The 17,882-nt window shown below is 37.2% G+C and overlaps 2 protein-coding genes across 5 annotated transcripts; one reads left to right on the top strand and one right to left on the bottom strand.

Annotated features, from left to right (window-relative positions):
- Positions 1 to 237: 237 nt before the first annotated feature.
- Positions 238 to 8,270, bottom strand: LOC110173639 (uncharacterized). 4 transcript variants are annotated; one of them, XM_055162391.1, is made up of 13 exons: positions 7,713 to 8,270; positions 7,020 to 7,330; positions 6,626 to 6,949; positions 5,530 to 5,659; positions 5,360 to 5,454; positions 5,261 to 5,295; positions 4,282 to 4,359; positions 3,719 to 3,778; positions 3,440 to 3,517; positions 3,156 to 3,233; positions 2,873 to 2,950; positions 445 to 510; positions 238 to 377 (listed from the first exon to the last, which is right to left on the bottom strand). In XM_055162391.1, exons 2-13 carry the CDS (start codon positions 7,087 to 7,089, stop codon positions 330 to 332), a joined length of 1,140 nt encoding a protein of 379 aa, XP_055018366.1. In that variant the 5' UTR covers positions 7,090 to 7,330; positions 7,713 to 8,270; the 3' UTR covers positions 238 to 329. The 4 variants fall into 4 exon arrangements, with proteins under 4 accessions (XP_055018366.1, XP_055018367.1, XP_055018368.1 ...); XM_055162392.1 differs by having other exon boundaries at positions 7,020 to 7,215; XM_055162393.1 differs by lacking the exon at positions 3,156 to 3,233.
- Positions 8,271 to 8,521: 251 nt separating this feature from the next.
- On the top strand, positions 8,522 to 17,841 carry polh (polymerase (DNA directed), eta). The gene is made up of 10 exons (XM_055162408.1): positions 8,522 to 8,771; positions 10,162 to 10,296; positions 10,833 to 11,059; positions 12,806 to 12,984; positions 14,283 to 14,386; positions 14,532 to 14,651; positions 15,451 to 15,574; positions 15,988 to 16,053; positions 16,146 to 16,318; positions 16,388 to 17,841. Exons 1-10 carry the CDS (start codon positions 8,635 to 8,637, stop codon positions 17,292 to 17,294), a joined length of 2,172 nt encoding a protein of 723 aa, XP_055018383.1. The 5' UTR covers positions 8,522 to 8,634; the 3' UTR covers positions 17,295 to 17,841.
- The last annotated feature ends 41 nt before the right edge of the window (positions 17,842 to 17,882 follow it).

The following is a 17,882-nucleotide window of genomic DNA, read 5'->3' as shown; positions in this document are numbered from 1 at the left end:
GCAAGCCAAGTCAATTTAGTGTAATATAGGGCCTTTAAATGAAATGTCTATCTCTATGGAGAAAAGCAAGTGATTACACAAGCATATTCACAAGTCACATCTGTAGAGAAAATGCATGTTTTTTCAAGGAAACCTTGAACATTAAAACACTTGTGATTGAATAAATGTTTAATGCTCTACTGTGGAACATTCTAGACAAAGAAGTAACATCTGCACTAAGACTAGCACGTGTAAACTGTCCAGAAAAGTTAAACATTGCTCTTTTAAATGACAGAGTTTCAGCCTCTTTTGCAGTCACTTCCCCTCCCATTAAGGAAACCAGAACTTTACTATTTGGAGACTGTGCTGTAGATCACACTTTCTTCTGCTTGTCTTGCCTAAAAATAAATTACAGTCAGAAATATCCTCATTCAACAGTTAGCATTTTAAGTTGCCATAGCTTACCATTTGTTGAGATTTGTTGTGCTTTACAACAGTGGCGTATATCACACTCGCCTCACTCAGTCCATCCTATTGGAAGAAACTGTCATCATTACAAGATACAGAGGCATGGGTGGCACTGCGTTCCCTGGTGACTGAAGTATGCAACTACATTGCGGAACACAGGGACATTGGGGCTCAGTCATGAATTTTTTCTTCAAAAATATTATAACTTACCATACTCAGTGTGCGGTAAGCTACTATTGCGCATGCGTCAGTGTCTGTTTCACTAGCTTAATCGACTCCCAAACAAATGAACTTCAACAAATAGTTTTAACCAGTAACTAAGACATCATTTAGGGGAAAATAATCAAAGCAGTTATTGACTTGGGTTACTACCTGAATCTGAAATTACCTGAAATTAAGCCAACCAACGAAATTGCACCAGTAGGCCACAAACCGGCTGCGTGGCTACAAGTGAGCTACGTACTGTCTCACCTTTACATCCAGCTGTGAGTAGAATAGAGTCAGCTCTAGATCTGGTTGCTCCACTCAAAACTTAAAACATCAAAACCAAACTAAAACCTCCATGGAGAAATGAAGAGTTGAAAAAATCCAGTAGAGAGTGCAGGAGGGCAAAACAGAGATGGAGAAAAAAAAAAACAATTACAATAAACCATCAATTATTCAGTAATCAACAACGGACATACAGCAATGCAATAAGAAACTCCAGAAACCATTACTTCTCCACAATATACACCAACCACAAAAATAATCCAAAAGTTCTCTTCTCAACCACTGACAACATTTTAACCCCTGATTTCAGCACGTTTTATTTGACACCTACTGAGTGAGTAGTTTGCAGACCACTTCATGGGAAAGATAAACACTATCAGATGTGATATTTTATTTTGTCAAAGCTCTGTTTTTAATACATCTGAATGTTTGTCTGGACCAGAGGAAACACTGGACAGTTTTGTCCTGGTTAATGCTGAGATGCTTGACAACGTTTTCTCCTCATTTATTATTATTGTTATTGCCCTTCCTTCTACGGGATTTAGGAAAAGCTTAATATACCAGTTAGCCCCATTAGCGGTGCATTACATACATCAAAAAAAGTACCCGCCTACTGTCGAGCGAACGAATCCTAATGCTGCGAGGTCAGACGGTTTCTATGAAGTAAAACCGGCTGATGAATCAGGCTAATACAAAGGTGCTCGGATTGGTGAAATGTAATGTATAATGTTAATATTAATAATAAAAACCTTTTTGAAATTCACAAATGTTTTATTCTTTTTCAGTTGTATATTTTTTAGGACTATTTGATTTAAAATTTGAGCCATTAAAAAGGTTTCTACCCAGTGTCTTGAGTAGGACTAGTTTTTGTTTCATTGCAGATGCTAAAACAGTTTCTCACCAGGGTCTCAAGTAAGACTAGGTTTTGTTTCCATTGCAGATGTTAAAACGGTTTCTCACCAGTGTCTCAATAGGACTCTTGTTTGTGTCTCCCCTGTTGTTAATAGTGAATTTTAGGAAAAACAAACAAGACTCACAAGTTTTACAAATTTTTCCTCTGGGCTACTGTAATACCCTGCTCTCTGGTCTTCCCCAAAAGAGTATTTCAGGTTTGCAATTATTACAAAATTCAGCAGCACGTGTCCTGACTAGGACCAGAGGGCGGGACCACATTACACCGGTTTTAAAATCACTGTATTGTCTCCCTGTGAGTTTCAGAATTGATTTTAAAGTTCTTTTACTGGTTTTTAAATGTCTTAATGGTCTTGGGTCTTCTTATCTTTCAGAACTGCTTTTACCCTACAAACTCTTGCGAACCCTGTGCTCCTCCGGCCGCATGCTCCTGGTTATTCCCAAAGTCAGGACACACACTGATGGAGAGGCGTCTTTCCAGTACTACTTCCCTCGTCTATGGAACTGACTACCGGAGGACCTCAGGGCTACAGAGAATCTTCATGTTTTAATGAATAGGCTCAAGACCTTTTTAGCTTAGCTTTTGATTGAAATCTTACACATGTACTTGTTTTTATTGTACACATTTTATTATATTTATTTTCTGCATTTTTTTTTTTTTTTTTTTTTTTAGGATTTTCAGTGTTTCCTCTGTAGGAGCATCAGGAGTGGAGGTCGGCTGCAGCTGCCAGATCTGTCCCGTGGGCTCCTGGTGGAGGGTTGGTACTTGGGCCTCATCTCTCCCCTCCCCCACAGTTTTTGGTTGCATTATCAGAGTAACAATAGTCTAAAAGAGCTGAATGTTTTTCTTTTTGTTCTCATGAGTGCTCCGTAGGGTTTGTTCTTCTAGAAAACCATTTTCAGTCATTTCTGGCATTCGTAAGAAAAACAAATGTGTTTTTCAGAACGCTACATGAGTGAGGCCCAATGTCACTGATCCAGTACATCCATAAACTACAACACATCTCCATTTTAGATACAGTACCTTATTATTGTCTGAAGTCTTCTGAGTGACAAAGATGTTACTGTAGATCACATCTTGGTCCGTTACAGTCTGTGAGCTCTTTAAATCGAGAGAAAAAGAAAAAAACAAGACATGAAAACTTATTCTGATGAAATGCATGAAGTACAAATACTATGTGATTAGCAGATAAAAAGGCACTGCGTCCCCTGGTGGCTGAAGTATGCAACTACAATGTAGAGCACAGGGACAATGCCCTCATATGCCATCCATAAGATACAACACATCTCCATTTTAGATACAGTACCTTATTATTGTCTGAAGTCTTCTGAGTGACAAAGATGTTACTGTAGATCACATCTTGGTCCGTTACAGTCTGTGAGCTCTTTAGATCGAGAGAAAAAGAAAAAAAACAAGACATGGAAACTTATTCTGATGAAATGCATGAAGTACAAATACTATGTGATTAGCAGATAAAAAGGCACTGCGTCCCCTGGTGGCTGAAGTATGCAACTACAATGTAGAGCACAGGGACAATGCCCTCATATGCCATCCATAAGATACAATACATCTCCATTTTAGATACAGTACCTTATTATTGTCTGAAGTCTTCTGAGTGACAAAGATGTTACTGTAGATCACATCTTGGTCCGTTACAGTCTGTGAGCTCTTTAGATCGAGAGAAAAAGAAAAAAAACAAGACATGGAAACTTATTCTGATGAAATGCATGAAGTACAAATACTATGTGATTGGCAGATAAAAAGGCACTGCGTCCCCTGGTGGCTGAAGTATGCAACTACAATGTAGAGCACAGGGACAATGCCCTCATATGCCATCCATAAGATACAATACATCTCCATTTTAGATACCTTATTATAGTCTGAGACCGTGCTGTAGATCACATCTTCGTCCGTTACAGTATGTGGGCCCTTTAGATTAAAAAAAGCAAGACTTGGAAACTTATGAAATGCATGTCAGCAGCAGTGGCTATTATAAATATTTATAGAGGAGGATGGAACTTCTGCTTCACTTTAGAGATTAAAATAAGGGGCAAAGATACATAAGATTTTCTTTTCTTAGTGTATAATGACTCTGCATCACAGACATTATTGCGTCAATTTTGTGCATCATTCATTCACTCCACACTCGATGGCAATCTACTACACTACACAACTTTCATTCTAAGCAACGTAGGTGAAGTGTTTTGCCAAAGGACACAATGACATTTTGCATTAAAGCCACTACTGCCCCACTTTGTCCTGTGTTACAATGGTGGGGAATATCACACTTATTACACGCAGTTCAACCTAATGGAATTAATTGCAGTCAATACCGGATAAAGAGGCAGGAGTGTCACTGCGTCCCCTGGTGGTTGAAGTATGCAGCTACATTAAAACATTCAAAAGGTACAATACTTCTCCATTTTAGATACCTTTTTATTGTCTGAAGGCTCCTGATTGAGAAAGATGTTACTGTAGATCACACTTTGGTTTGATACAGTGTGTGGACCCTATAAATAAAAAAAGCAAGACATGGAAACTTAAAGGTACACTGTGTAACTTTTCTGGTTAAGGATCTGCCAGCATTTGTTGTCTCTGTGATGATGTAACTGCTTTGCTTTTAATGTTTCACAGTATGGTATTAAACTTAACTATCTCCATGGAAACAAGCAGAAGATGCAACCGGACAGATATGTGAGGAGGATGGCCGGCTGACTGTAGGTGTGCATGTTCTTTGAGTAATAAAAACACCCACAATTGAAAGAAGGAAAGATGAATAAGTTTAATGCCACACTGTGAAGCATTTCAAACAAAGTAATATCATTTCCATAGAGACAACCAGGTGGTGGACCCTCTACCTGAAACACAATACACTTTTAACACACAATAAATGTGATGTGTGGCATTGTGTAACTTTTCTAGTGGAGGGTTCATCAAATGCTTGTCTCTGTCATGGAAATGTTATTGCTTTGTCTTGAAAGTTACAAATCAGATCTGTGGAAAGGCAACCACAGTCAGAATGTCTGTTTGTATGGCATGTTTTATTGTTGTATCTTTTTTGGTAGAGGCCCGCCAGTTACATAGCCACAGACATGTTATTGCTTTACCTTCAGTATTCCAGTATAAAGTATGGCATTAAACTTGTTAATCTCCATAGAAACAAGCAGGCGACGCCAACTGGCCAATTTACATGTAAGACCCCCCCCCCCCCATGCATGGTTTTAAAGGTATTTTTGAGCAATAAAAACACCCATAATTGAATAAATGCATCTTATATAAGTTCAATACCATCTTGTGGAAAAATTACAGGCAAAGCAATAGTATCTTGGTAGCACTCCTTCAACCGAAAAGCACCTTTAAGCATAATACATTTTGTAAGGCCAAAAAAGTTGATAGAGAAAAACAGCATACCTCTGCAGTGCGAGACTCTGTGGGAATTCTCTTGCCTATAATAAACAGTGAAATATCAGGATCCTTGAATAAAGCACATTCATATAACAATATACTTACGGCATACTGCCATTTTCAAAGCAGCAAAAACAGCAATGACAAAAAGCAACAGAACGAATACTGCTACACAGGCGATCACAATCACTGTAGACTGGCTATAGACGGAGATACAATGAACAGTTATTTTCCTGTAAAAATATGATTGCTATAAAATAATCATTACTACTGACCTTTTGGTATGGATTGGGTGAAGGTTGACTTCTGTTGTCATGATGCTGCTAGAATTTACAGGTTGACCTCCAGTTGTTGTATTTGTGCAAATCACTGTAGATGGTTCACTTGTACTTAATTGTGTCACACCTAATCCAGTGTTAAAATGTTAAAATTATAATTTATGTGCAAAAATATTTAGTGCATGTGACAGGTTAGACTAGCAAACATCATTATAAAGTTTCACTACAAATTTCAGTGAAGTTTAACAGGTTGGACATGGACATGGGCAGCAGATATGACACTGGCCTATATAGGTCATTTTAGGATTGTTACTTAGCAACCAGAATGACAACAAGGGCCAATAGTTATGATTAGACTAATAAAAATAGATGACAACTGTTTTATATTGTTAAATGAAGGTTTAAAAGGCCCATATTATGCCATCTTCTGATCTATGTTATAATGCTGTTTCCTCATCAAAAATATACCAGGAATTATGTTTTGTTTCATTCACCTTTTAACACACTCTGCTTATTTAGGCTGAGTTCTTCTCTCAGTAAAACAGAAAGTGCTCCATTGTGTTTTTAAACTTCATAAACCTTCACTAGAATCATTTTGATGATTTCAGCCCTAATATTGCCAATCTACTAAACTAAAAGCAAATGGTAGCTGTTAACTTGAAAACTACCTCTACATGACATCACAAGTTGAAACAGAGTATTCTGAGCTTAGACAGACTATTAATAAGGGGCTACTGAAACATGTGTGAATGAAGCAAACAACACAACTTCAAATACGTTTTTGATGAGGTTAACATGGCTTAAATCTCACAAGAGTCAAATTTGTGTAATATTAAACTGGTAGAAAAAATGTCTTCTTTGTCTGTGTATTGTCACTTTCGGTTTTGGATGACATTTTGTGTGTTGGTGACATAGAGCTATTCCACTGACTACTAATTCCTGTATTTTTGTTATTTTTGTACTTTTCTTCACAAACTGCCACTGTGAAATTAATTTATATTTACCACAGGTACTATTCCACGTAGCAAAGTAATAAATAGAAAAACATAAAAGCCTGTTATATGCACTTTACAGTATGTTATCAGTATCTTACTTGTAACAAATGGCATTGTGGTGGGTGCAGTAGTTGTTACTTCTCTCATTACAGTGAGGTTTACTGGCATCTGAAAACCACCATTTTGGCAGAAGTACCATCCGCTGTGTTCTTGCTTCAGTTTCTTCATGGTAACTTTGGCACTGGCACCCCTAGCTTTGATGCTCACTTCCATGTCATTTGTCATTTGCCCAGACGTTGAGATACATTGGCCGTCAAACATGCACCAATGGAACTGATCTTTCTTTGCATAATGACACACAACAGTCACACTTCCTCCAAGAACTGCTGTTATGCTCTGCTCGTCCACATATAAATCTGATTCTAAAAAATATATTATTGTTACAAATAAATAATAATGTTTTATTTTTTGAGGAAAATTGAAAGAGCTTACCTGGAGAGATATGTAGAGATAATTTTGTTGTAGTCGACAGTGTCCCCACACAAAAAACAAGCATCCTCATCAGTCAGGTCTCTAATAGTTACATTGAAGACACGTTGTAGCTTGTCATCTAAGATTGAATATTTTGTTGATGTGCTTGGTCGGTTTGTTTCAGCCACGTTTTATGCAGGGCAACCATGAATATTTTCTGCACAGACAAAGGTATTTATTCCTGTCGATTTCCCATGAATAATAACGGCATGGAATGGAGATGGAACCACCCCTTTCAACAGATAAATCTGTGACTGTCTGACAGCAAATACCTATAAAATAACAATTATATTTGATTTATATTTAGAGTATAATTTAAAGGTGCATTTGGTAACCTTTCTGCCACCTGCTTGACATCATGTTATTGTTTCTCCTGAAATGTTTTACAGTATAGTATTAAATCTTAAGAGACAACCAAGTGAAGTGACATCATTAGGCAAACTATGCAGAAGTTGATCTCCCGTAAGAATGCATGTTTTTCTTACTTTAAGCATTAAAAACATCTGTGAATATTTTAAATGCAAGATAGGTAAGTTAAATGCCATACACACTGCAGAATATGTCAGGCAAAGCAATATCATGTCCATGGAGCCAAGCAGGTGGACCTTCCTCGAGAAAAATTACATAGCATTTTAAATAATTTACTTTTCTTACCAACTAAAGCAGCTGCTGTGAAGACGAAGATCTGAGAGAGCACCATCTTTATGACTGTGTTTTTGAGTTTCACCTGCATTTACCTCAGCTTCCCCATTTTAGTTATTACATCTATTAATGACCCTACACACAGTTATCTACACAGCTGCACTGTATCTGGACTTATACTAGTACATAAGTTTAATGGTCCAGTAGTTGATCTAGTTATCACGCACAATTTCATGAGAGAGCCAGCCTCATTTGTTTTGTGTAATGTTTAATGCAAATATGTTTGGGTTTTTTTTTGGTTAGCTGTTGGCTTTGCTCAGTTGTACTTTGACTATTTCACATTTGCCTAAACTACAGAAATAGCCTACAACTAACAGAGAAAAAGAAATTCAAATTTTGTCAACTAAACAAAAGCTTTAGAATGAAGTCATTGTGCTACTCATCCAAGTGGCTTCTTCAGTTCTTCCATACCACTAACAGCTCAGAAAAGTGTGCTCAGAAGAGTTTGGACCATTTGATAATACAAATACAAATATCCTACTTACTACAATTTAGAATCACACTGTAATGTCATACTCTCAGATGGGGAACAAGAACTAGTTTTCCCAAATATGGAACCTGAAAACAAAACTTACCATTCTGATACTAATCATTTCGTGTATTATTATTATTATTATTATTATTATTATTATTATTATTTTTTTATTTTTTATTTTTTTTATTGTTTTTTTTTTTTTTACTATGTTTTATAACCGATATGTAATAAGAACTACATCTTTCATAATGGACTTCAAAATTACGTCACCTCCGTCCCATTTTGATGACGATTTTACGTAACTCCAATCCTGCGCGAAATATGAAGCAACGCGGAAAAACAGTAGCGGTTCTTCAGTGATCGGTTGTTTTTAATCGTGTTTCGGTGTTGGGGTCGGGTATGGAGTACGGCAAGGACCGCGTGGTGGCCCTGGTGGACATGGACTGCTTTTACGTGCAGGTGGAGCAGAGATTGAACCCTGCTCTGGCCAACAAACCCTGCGTGGTAGCTCAGTACAAGACGTGGAAGGGAGGAGGGTGAGCGTTTCTGTCAAGGCTATCTCAACACTAGAAAAGCACTCAGAGAGCGCAGACCTCCGCCAAGGACTACCCCCATTTTTTATATAAATTGCGATAAAATCAGTCTTCTGGATCAGATCCGGATCAGCCTTTGGAATATGAAAGAGGATCCCTTTGTCCATCCCTGAGTCAAATTTCATGGGGTTTGGTCAGTAATTAACCGAGATATTGAGAAACAAATTTTTGGCCCCATTTACCACAATGTTAACTAAAATTTCAAAGTGATCCAGGATTTCTTCCGGATCACCCCCAAAATGAAATCAGTTGTTCCTTTTCACATTTCCAACAAATCCTGAAAATTTCATCAAAATCGGTCCATAACTTTTTGAGTTATGTTGCTAACAGACAAACAAACAAACAAACAGACAAACGCCGGCAAAAACATAACCTCCTTGGCGGAGGTAATAATAAACCTTATTTGATTTAGAAGTCCTATATTACGCAGAATTTATTCTTAGAATGTTAAAATGTTGTTACCTCATCAAAAACATACCTGGGGTTGTGTTTTGTTTCATTCACACGTTTGAGGAACCTTGCATTATTAGTCTGTCTACATCTTCTCAACTCAAAACGGTCTGTTCCACCTTCTGATTTCATGTTGTGGTAGTGGTAGTTTTCAAGTTAACAGCTACCTTTTACATTTTGTTCAGTAGAGATGGGCAATTCCAGAGTTGGAATCAACCAAATGATTCTAGTGAAGGAGTATAAGTTTAAAAACACAGTGGAGCGCTTCCTGTATTACCACATGACGTAAAGGTGGAATATGCTAAAGTGTTTTCAATTTGAGAGAAGCGTAAATATGCAGGATTAGTGTATTAAACACGTGTAAAGGAAACAAAACACAACTCCGGAGATGTTTTTAATGAGGAAACATTAACATAGATCAGAAAATAGAGTGATACTGGCCTTTTAATAAAGGTCAAAACAACTGCTTAACATTTTTTTTTTTTTATCATCTGATTCTATACTTTTAGTCGCTTTTACATGCATGCTTGATTGTGGGAACTCTATTAAGTCTAGTCTTCCCTCCTGTATGAAATGAATGGATCCCTAAAATTAGTAAGCCTGTCAGCTTAAAGATGCACTATGCAACTTTTCTGGTGGAGGACCCACCACCTGCTTGTCCCTATATGGAGATGCTATTATTTCACCTGGAATATGGCAATACACTATGGACATAAACAGTTGCAACTTCACCAGGCCAAGTAATAGGTAAAATTGGTAAAGTAAAGTTTCAGCATCAATAGCATCAGTAATCAGTAACAAAATTCCGATAAATATAATCATTATTCTTTATATATAATCTTTAAATATCTCAGTCTAATAATCCAATCCTGCTTTCATTCAGAATCATTGCTGTGAGTTATGAGGCCAGAGCCCATGGAGTCACGAGAAACATGTGGGTGGACGACGCTAAGAAACTGTGCCCAGACCTGGAGGTGGCGCGTGTCCGAGAGTCTCACGGCAAAGCAGACTTAACACAGCAAGTCTCACTTTATCATGAATTATATTGACCTCTAAGACTGTTCTAATATACGTTACCAGTCAAAAGTTTGGACTTACCCTCTTGTACCACTTTCTACATGTGACATACATACAGAAGACATCAAATATATTAATACTAAGATGTATGGAGTTATGTAGCGAAGGAAAAAAAAAAAATTACCGTAAATAACTCCAACTACAACTCCAAACTACATAATTTCATATATCTTGCTTCATATACTTGATTTATATGTGGAATTGTTTAGTGAAGAAAGGGTTAAATAAAATCTTAAACATCAATATTTTTTGATAAAGCAAAAGTGGCTAAATTGAGAATTTGTTTTTTTTTTTAAATATATAAAAAAGTTGTTAAGTTCTCTTTGCTACATACTTCCATACATCTTACTTCATATATTCGATGTCTTCTGTATGCTTATAAAATGTTAAAAGTAATAAATATAGAAAAAACATTGAATGAGAGGGTGAGTCTAAACTTTTGTCTGGTAGTGTATAATCATATTTTTTTCTATGTAGTTACAGAGAGGCGAGTGTGGAAGTGATAGAGGTGATGTCACGCTTTGCTGTCATCGAGCGAGCCAGTATTGATGAAGCCTACATGGATCTCACATCTGCGGTCCAAAAAAGATTAAAGGACATGACCAACCAGCAGATAGACCCTCATCTCCTGAAGACCACCTATGTCCAGGGTTACCCACAAAATGTATCTGATGAACCAGAATCAGCTCAAGGATTAGATAAAGGTAACTAAAGCCAGTAAGCTAGAGGTTGCTTAAAGGTGCATTGAGCAACTTTTCTGGGGCAGGTTCCATCAAAAGCTTTTGTTGGTAGAGATGTTATTGCTTTGTCTGGAATGTTTCACAGTATGGTATTAAACCGTTCTATCATCATGGAGGCCAAACCAGACCAAGTTCCAAGTCAGATCTGCATAGTGGCGACCCGTTTTTCTAGGTATTTTTGAACTATAAAACCAGCTGTAAATGAATAAATGTAAGGTAGAGCTGCTGAATGTCATACTGTGGAACATTTCAGGCAGAGCAATCACATATCTGTAGAAACCTTTAACTTTGCTCATGTAATTTTCAGTATTACTTGGTTTGATGGGACAATGCCAGTTGTAAATATTTATCATAGTTTTACATCAGATGTTTGGCAATTTGAAAAAAAAAAGTTGAGAAGAAAAATACAAAAGTTACAGGAAGTAGCGCTGTGTGACAATTTCATCATCCAGTTTTCATGCAGAGAAGACAGTCTACACCTTCATTTAACAAAGCTGTTCTAGCTTATTTCTATTAATATGATGGTTGCTAGGGAACAGTTATAGAATTACCTCTGTCATATCTGCTCCCTAAATCCTCGGCATTTCATCCCGGGATGGGGCTAAGCGGTCCACGTCAGTTAAAGCTACCTCACTGCTGCGTGCTGTATTTTGCTAGGAGAGTGAGTTAATTTCACAATCAGCAGATATAACTGGAGCAAATATTAAGGTTCAGTGACATTACCAGTATTTTTTGTGATCTGTTAAATACAGTTGACAAATAACTAACTCTCTTGTCTAAAAATTATAGCTCAATTTTGTTGAGACCTGGTTAACAGACCAAACCAAAACTGAACTTACCTGTTCCTAAAATTAAACCTGCTCCTAACTCTAACCAAGAAATATATATTGTCAAAAATCAACTTTTGCAGACTGACTACTAACACAAAATGGCGGTTATATGGGCATATCTTTGTTTGGGGTAAATGGTGCCTCTAATGCATCAACAGAAAGTAAAAGAAAAACTGAATGTTTCTGGTATAATTTGAGGTCTAAATTCAGTCTTAGTCTTGTCAAAAAGTCTGTTGTTTAGACTTGGCATCTCAGTTAAATAGGGAGTACTGTTTACAAATGGGCTGCCATGGTTGCAATAGAATGTTAAGTCAATGGACTTGCCGAGTTTTTAGGGCGTCCCACAACTGCAGCCTGTACCCTGTACCCAGGAAGTAAAATTCACCAAAATGAAAATGAAAATGAGTAGTCTAACCTGTCATATACACTTTAAAGTTCCTATATTATGCAAAATTGACTATTGTGAGCTTTAACTCATAAGAAAAAAAAAACATACCTGGAGTTGTGTTTTGTTTCATTCACACTTGTTTGCGTACTCCAGCATTATTGGTCTGTGTACATCCCCAAGGCTCAGAATGCTCTGTTCTACCTTATGATCCTGTCCTGTCCTTTTTGTTTAGTAGAAATTGACAATTCTAGGGCTGAAATGATCCAAATGATTCTAGTGTAGGTGTATGGATTTTAAAAACATTGTGGAACACTTCCTGTATTACTATGTGACATCACAGCGTGGAACAGAGCGTTTTCTGTTCAGGATTTATGTGTCAAACGTGTGAATAAAACAAATCACAACTCCAGGTCTGTTTGTGATGAGGAAACAACATTATAACATAGATCAGGACATAGTGTAATATGGGTTCTGTAATATTGATACTTGCAGAAGGAGAGAGGTCCAGAGGTTTAGAGCAGTGGCTGTCTTCTTTGCCCCCCAACCTGTCTGAAGACCAGTACCCATCAGAGGTCCAGCTGACTCTGGGAGCGGTGATCGTTGAAGAAATGAGAGCTGCTGTGGAGAAAGACACAGGGTTCCGCTGTTCAGCAGGGATAGCTCACAATAAGGTCTGGGATCACTATTTACACTATTTACTGTGTTTGGACACAGCATCTCATTCACTGTTTTTTTTTCTTTATTTTTACCACTTTCGACATTTTAGATACGTACAGAAGACATCAAATACAGGCCGCAAGATATATAGTATTATGTAGTAAAGAAAAAGTGTGTAAAAAATACCTTTAACGGTGCATTGTGTAACTTTTCTGGTAAAGGGTTTATCACATGCTTTTTTCAGGGGAGATGTTGGTGCTTTGTTCTGATGTATGGTATTAAAGCTTTCTATCATCATGGAGACCAAACCTGACCAAGTTACAGGTCAGATCTGTGGAGAGGCAACCCCCCCCTCACAGAATACCTGTTTTTCTAGGTATTTTTGAGCTATAAAACCACCTATAGTATATGGTATATAGTATAGTATATAACATATATAAATGTAAGGTAGAGCTGTTTAATGTCATACTGTAAAACATTCCACGCAGAGAAATTACATATTCAGAGAAACAAGCAGGTGACAGACCCACAACCAAATAGTTACATAGTGCACCTTTTAAAGATTTGATTATAAAATATTAAAAAACATATTTAGTATTTAGAGTTATTTTACTTTTTTCCTGTTTGCTACATAATTCCATATATCTTACTTCATATATTTGATATCTTCTGTATGTATATAAAATGTAGAAAGTAGTACAGTATTTTCCGCACCATAGGGTGTGCTCATAAGCCTCCAACCCCATCAAAAAACGACTGCGCTCCCCACAATCCAGAGCGCCCTATAAACGAATCCACTTGGGTGTCCCAGCACGACTTCAGTAAACTACAAAGCCGCACCACCTGCAGCGTACACAAACACACACGGAGCAGACAGCAACCACACAGCGAAGGAACGGAACAGATTAATGAACCGAAAAAGCGAGTGCAATGTGCCACTTCTAGCCACAACTGAACAACTGAGTCACTGCGAACACGCCAACAATCCAGCGGTCCCAGACAACACCCTCCCTACGCGCTACAATCGAACAAAGCCGAGAGTCACCGTGAGCGGGCCAAACAAAGTTCGACTGAACCATCTAACTGTTGTGTTTTGTTTAAAGTCTGGTGCTGTTTATTTGTGAAAAAAGTTCAAAAATAGACCATTCAATGACAGTGCGCCTTATAATCCAGAGCGCCCTATAGTGTGGAAAATACGGTAAACATATAAAAAAAAAAATTTTAAACGAGAAAACATTTCTAAACTTTTGACTGGTAGTGTGTATATGCATATGTAAAATATAAAGTGTTCTAATTGTATTGTAATGTGTAGGTGCTAGCCAAATTAGCATGTGGACTTAACAAGCCAAATCGACAAACAATTCTGCCTATGGACTCTGTGCCTGAGCTGTTCAACTCACTGCCCATCAGTAAAATGTAAGTGATTTTAGTTACCATTTGAAATATAAATTAAAATATTCTACAAATGATAACAAATACAATGATGAAAGCAAATCATTTGTTTTCTTTTGTTTTTCTACTCAATGAAATGAGAAGTTATTCTACTTATTTGTTCACACAGTCGTAACCTTGGAGGCAAACTTGGCACATCTATAACTGAAACCTTGGGGATAGAGAATATGGGAGAGCTCACACAGTTCTCACAGGCTCAGCTGGGGCAACACTTTGGGGAGAAGACGGGGTAAGTCGCAACATGTAAAGGTGCATTGTGTAACTTTTCTGGTGGACGGTCTACCATCTGCTTTTCTCTATGTAGATATGATTACTTTGTCTGAAATGTCCCACAGTATGGCATTAAACCTTTCTATCATAAAACCACCTGTAACTGAATACATGTAAGGTAGTTTAATGTCATACTGTGTAACATTTGAAGCAGAGCAATGAGATATCCATAGAAACAAGAAGGTGATGGACCCCTAACTGAAAAGTTACATAGTGCACCTTTAAGTTTTAAGAATACTTTCTTTAACATATTTTTAATTTTAATTTCAAAAGATTTAGGAGTAAAGATTGTCGAGAGCACAGAGATTACTATATGAAACTGTAAATAATGAAACTGACAGGCCATACACTCAAATAAAACAGTTCATTAATACAATGAAAACAAGTGTGCAGATCAATAAAAGTCATAAAATAGACAAACGTTAATGTAGTACAGCCTCTATCCATTCACAATAAACAAGATCTCGTGCAGTGGGGTGGAAGGGATCAGACTCAACATTTGTAGATTTATTATCAAAATGCCCTCACTCTAAAAATTGTGTTAAGTTGACAAAATTGAAATTTATTTTGCTCCGTTAGTGGTAGCTTATTTTTGTAACAAGTCTGTACATGATCTCTTTTAAATAAACTAAATAAACTAAACTTAAAAAATAGATTTACTGGAATTATCCTTCTATTCAAAAAAACATATTCAGTAATTCAGACAAGTTTTGCAGCTGAGTTTTTCCTTCATAATGGTCAATTCTGTTGTTTTGCAGTCAGTGGCTATACGACCTGTGCAGAGGAATTGAATTTGAACCAGTGAAGCCGAGACAGCTTCCTAAGTCCATCGGTTGCAGTAAGAATTTTCCAGGAAGAACATCATTGGCAACAAAGGAGCAGGTACTACTATCATTAAAATAGTGTTGAGTTTAAAGAGTTACTTTGTCTCTGTTATACCCAGTTGTTAAAGGTGTATGATGTAGCTTTTTGTTTGGGGGTCCGTCACCTGCATGTTTCTATGAATATGTCACTGTTCTGTCTGGAATGTTCCACAGTATGACATTAAACAGCCTTACCTTACATTTATTAAATTAGAGTTGGTTTTATTTTTCAAAAAAACCTAGAAAGCAGGGTTGTCTCTCCACAGATTTGACTCGTAACTTGGTCTGGTTTGGTCTCCATGAAGGTACAAAAAGTTAAATGTCATATTGTCAAACATTCCAAACAAAGCAATAATATCCATGGAGAAAAGCAGAAAAGTTACACAATGCACCTTTTAACATGCAGTGTCATCATGTAAGACATTTTTGTAGGTGCAATATTGGCTTCATCAGCTGGCCCTGGAGCTGGAGGAAAGGCTAATTAAAGACAGGGATACAGTAAGTTTACAGTGTCCTTCGAAATATGAAAATGATTTATCCAAACTGATTATTTTCATACATTACAGTAGATTTTCTTCAATTTGTTTAAGAATGGTAGGGTGGCGAAACTTCTAACTGTTGGAGTACGTCAACTTGGAGACAAGCGACCAAACAGCTTCTCGCGCTGTTGTGCTTTGGTCCGTTATGAAGCAAGCAAACTTTCAAGTGACAGTTTTTCAATCATTAAGAGTCTCAACACATCTGGAAACCAACAAGAAGCCTGGTAAGTTGAACAAAATGAAAAGTATGAATGTTTTTTTTTCTGGTCTAAAGTTTGACTGTTAAACTCCAGGACTCCACCCCTCACCTTGCTTCACCTGTCAGCGAGCAAATTCAACGATGCACCATCCGCCGGGGGCATTGCTGGCTTCCTTTCTAGCGATCTCTCTGCTACACAGGATCTTTTCGCTTCCACTCAACCCACAACCCAGGCATCCTCTGAAGTGAAAAATGGCACAGCGCCCAAGAGACCAGGAAGTATTCAGTCCTTGTTTCAAAAAGCTACAGAGAAACAAAAACATAAACTGTCAGTACAGGCACAAGAGGGAGGAGAAAAAGGCTCGACCTCGGTTTCTGAGGACACATTTACAGGTGAGGGTCGGAAAAGTTGCAATTCCAGTCCAGCTAACCCCAAAAGCAGCATCTCTTCATTCTTCCAAAAGAAACAAATGGAAAGAAGTGTACAGCCAATGCCTTGCATTGCAGATAAAACAGAAACTACTCTGTCTGTTGATCCTGTTTCTGAAATAAATTCTGCAGTTTTGATTTTAAAACCTACAGATGACATAGTTAACAACAACAGCTTGGTAAATTCCTGTGATGATTTCAAAAGCCAATTGGATGATGATGAAAATGGTGATTTGACTGCCAATTCTTCGAGTAAATCTGATATTCAATCCAGTGTCCCAGCTGTGGTCGACAAAGAAGACTTGTGTCAGTGTGAAAAGTGTGGAAAGGAAGTTTTAGTTTGGGAAATGCCTGAACACATGGACTTTCACTTTGCTATGGAGCTTCAGAGTTCATTTTCAACCTCTGTAAGATCTCCTTCAGCTTCTTCTGGGTCAGTTCCTCAAACATCTCTGAGGTTAGGGTCAGGAGCCGGGAAAACAAAAGTTAAAGGTCAAATGGGGCCACAAGCCAAACGACCTCGATCTGGTGGGAGTACGGGGACCCTGGATTCATTTTTCAAGAAAAGTTAACAGGAACAGGTGTTGGGGATATTTCTATTGTCATTTCATTTACTCCAAATATGTCTTTATGCATCATGAATTTGTATAGTGTGGATTGGTATATTATTGTATTTTATGTATGAATAAGATAAAGAACTATAAAACACTTAATAAAAATGGCAAATTGTTATTTAAACTTATTTAAAATTTGTAACTACCATTAGAATAACTGGTGAAAGAAGTACTCAATTTTGTTACTTAAGTATAGATACCAGAGCAAAAAAATACAAATGAAAGAAAAATCTACTGAAGTACAACTCTTAAAGTGCCTCTTTACAAATATACACGGAGAGAAAAAAGTATGTATGTAAGCTTATTTTCAGACCTAATAAAGCTTCAAATGTACTGACTTTGATAAAGACTTGTGTTGAGCAGTATAGATGCCTAAAATGTATACTTAAATACAGTACTTTTACTTCATTACATTCCACCACTGCATATAATTTTATTTACATATGCAAGGAGTTTTTATAATGATCATTAGCACACACAAGGTTCCAAATGGCTGCTTTTTATGTGAAACTGTTAACATTTAGCTCTTCAAATGAATAAAAAAAT

Source organism: Boleophthalmus pectinirostris, unplaced genomic scaffold, assembly GCF_026225935.1.
Source record: "Boleophthalmus pectinirostris isolate CB_2022bp ecotype Guang Dong unplaced genomic scaffold, ASM2622593v1 HiC_scaffold_5, whole genome shotgun sequence".
NCBI lineage: Eukaryota > Metazoa > Chordata > Actinopteri > Gobiiformes > Gobiidae > Boleophthalmus > Boleophthalmus pectinirostris.
The sequence above is the reverse complement of the archived record's forward strand: the minus strand, read 5'-3'. Positions and strand labels throughout refer to the sequence as shown.

Bases quoted from the DNA above. Each gene is read 5' to 3' on its own strand.
- LOC110173639 (XM_055162391.1), bottom strand. From the start codon at position 7,089: ATGAGGATGCTTGTTTTTTGTGTGGGGACACTGTCGACTACAACAAAA. The intron at 3,779-4,281 runs GTATCTAAAATG...TTTAATCTAAAG, and splicing joins AGCCTTCAGACAATAAAAAG to GGCCCACATACTGTAACGGA. The intron at 511-2,872 runs GTACTGTATCTA...TTCTTCCAATAG, and splicing joins AGACTTCAGACAATAATAAG to GATGGACTGAGTGAGGCGAG.
- polh (XM_055162408.1), top strand. From the start codon at position 8,635: ATGGAGTACGGCAAGGACCGCGTGGTGGCCCTGGTGGACATGGACTGC. The intron at 10,297-10,832 runs GCAAGTCTCACT...TTTTCTATGTAG, and splicing joins GGCAAAGCAGACTTAACACA to TTACAGAGAGGCGAGTGTGG. The intron at 15,575-15,987 runs GTACTACTATCA...ACATTTTTGTAG, and splicing joins CATTGGCAACAAAGGAGCAG to GTGCAATATTGGCTTCATCA.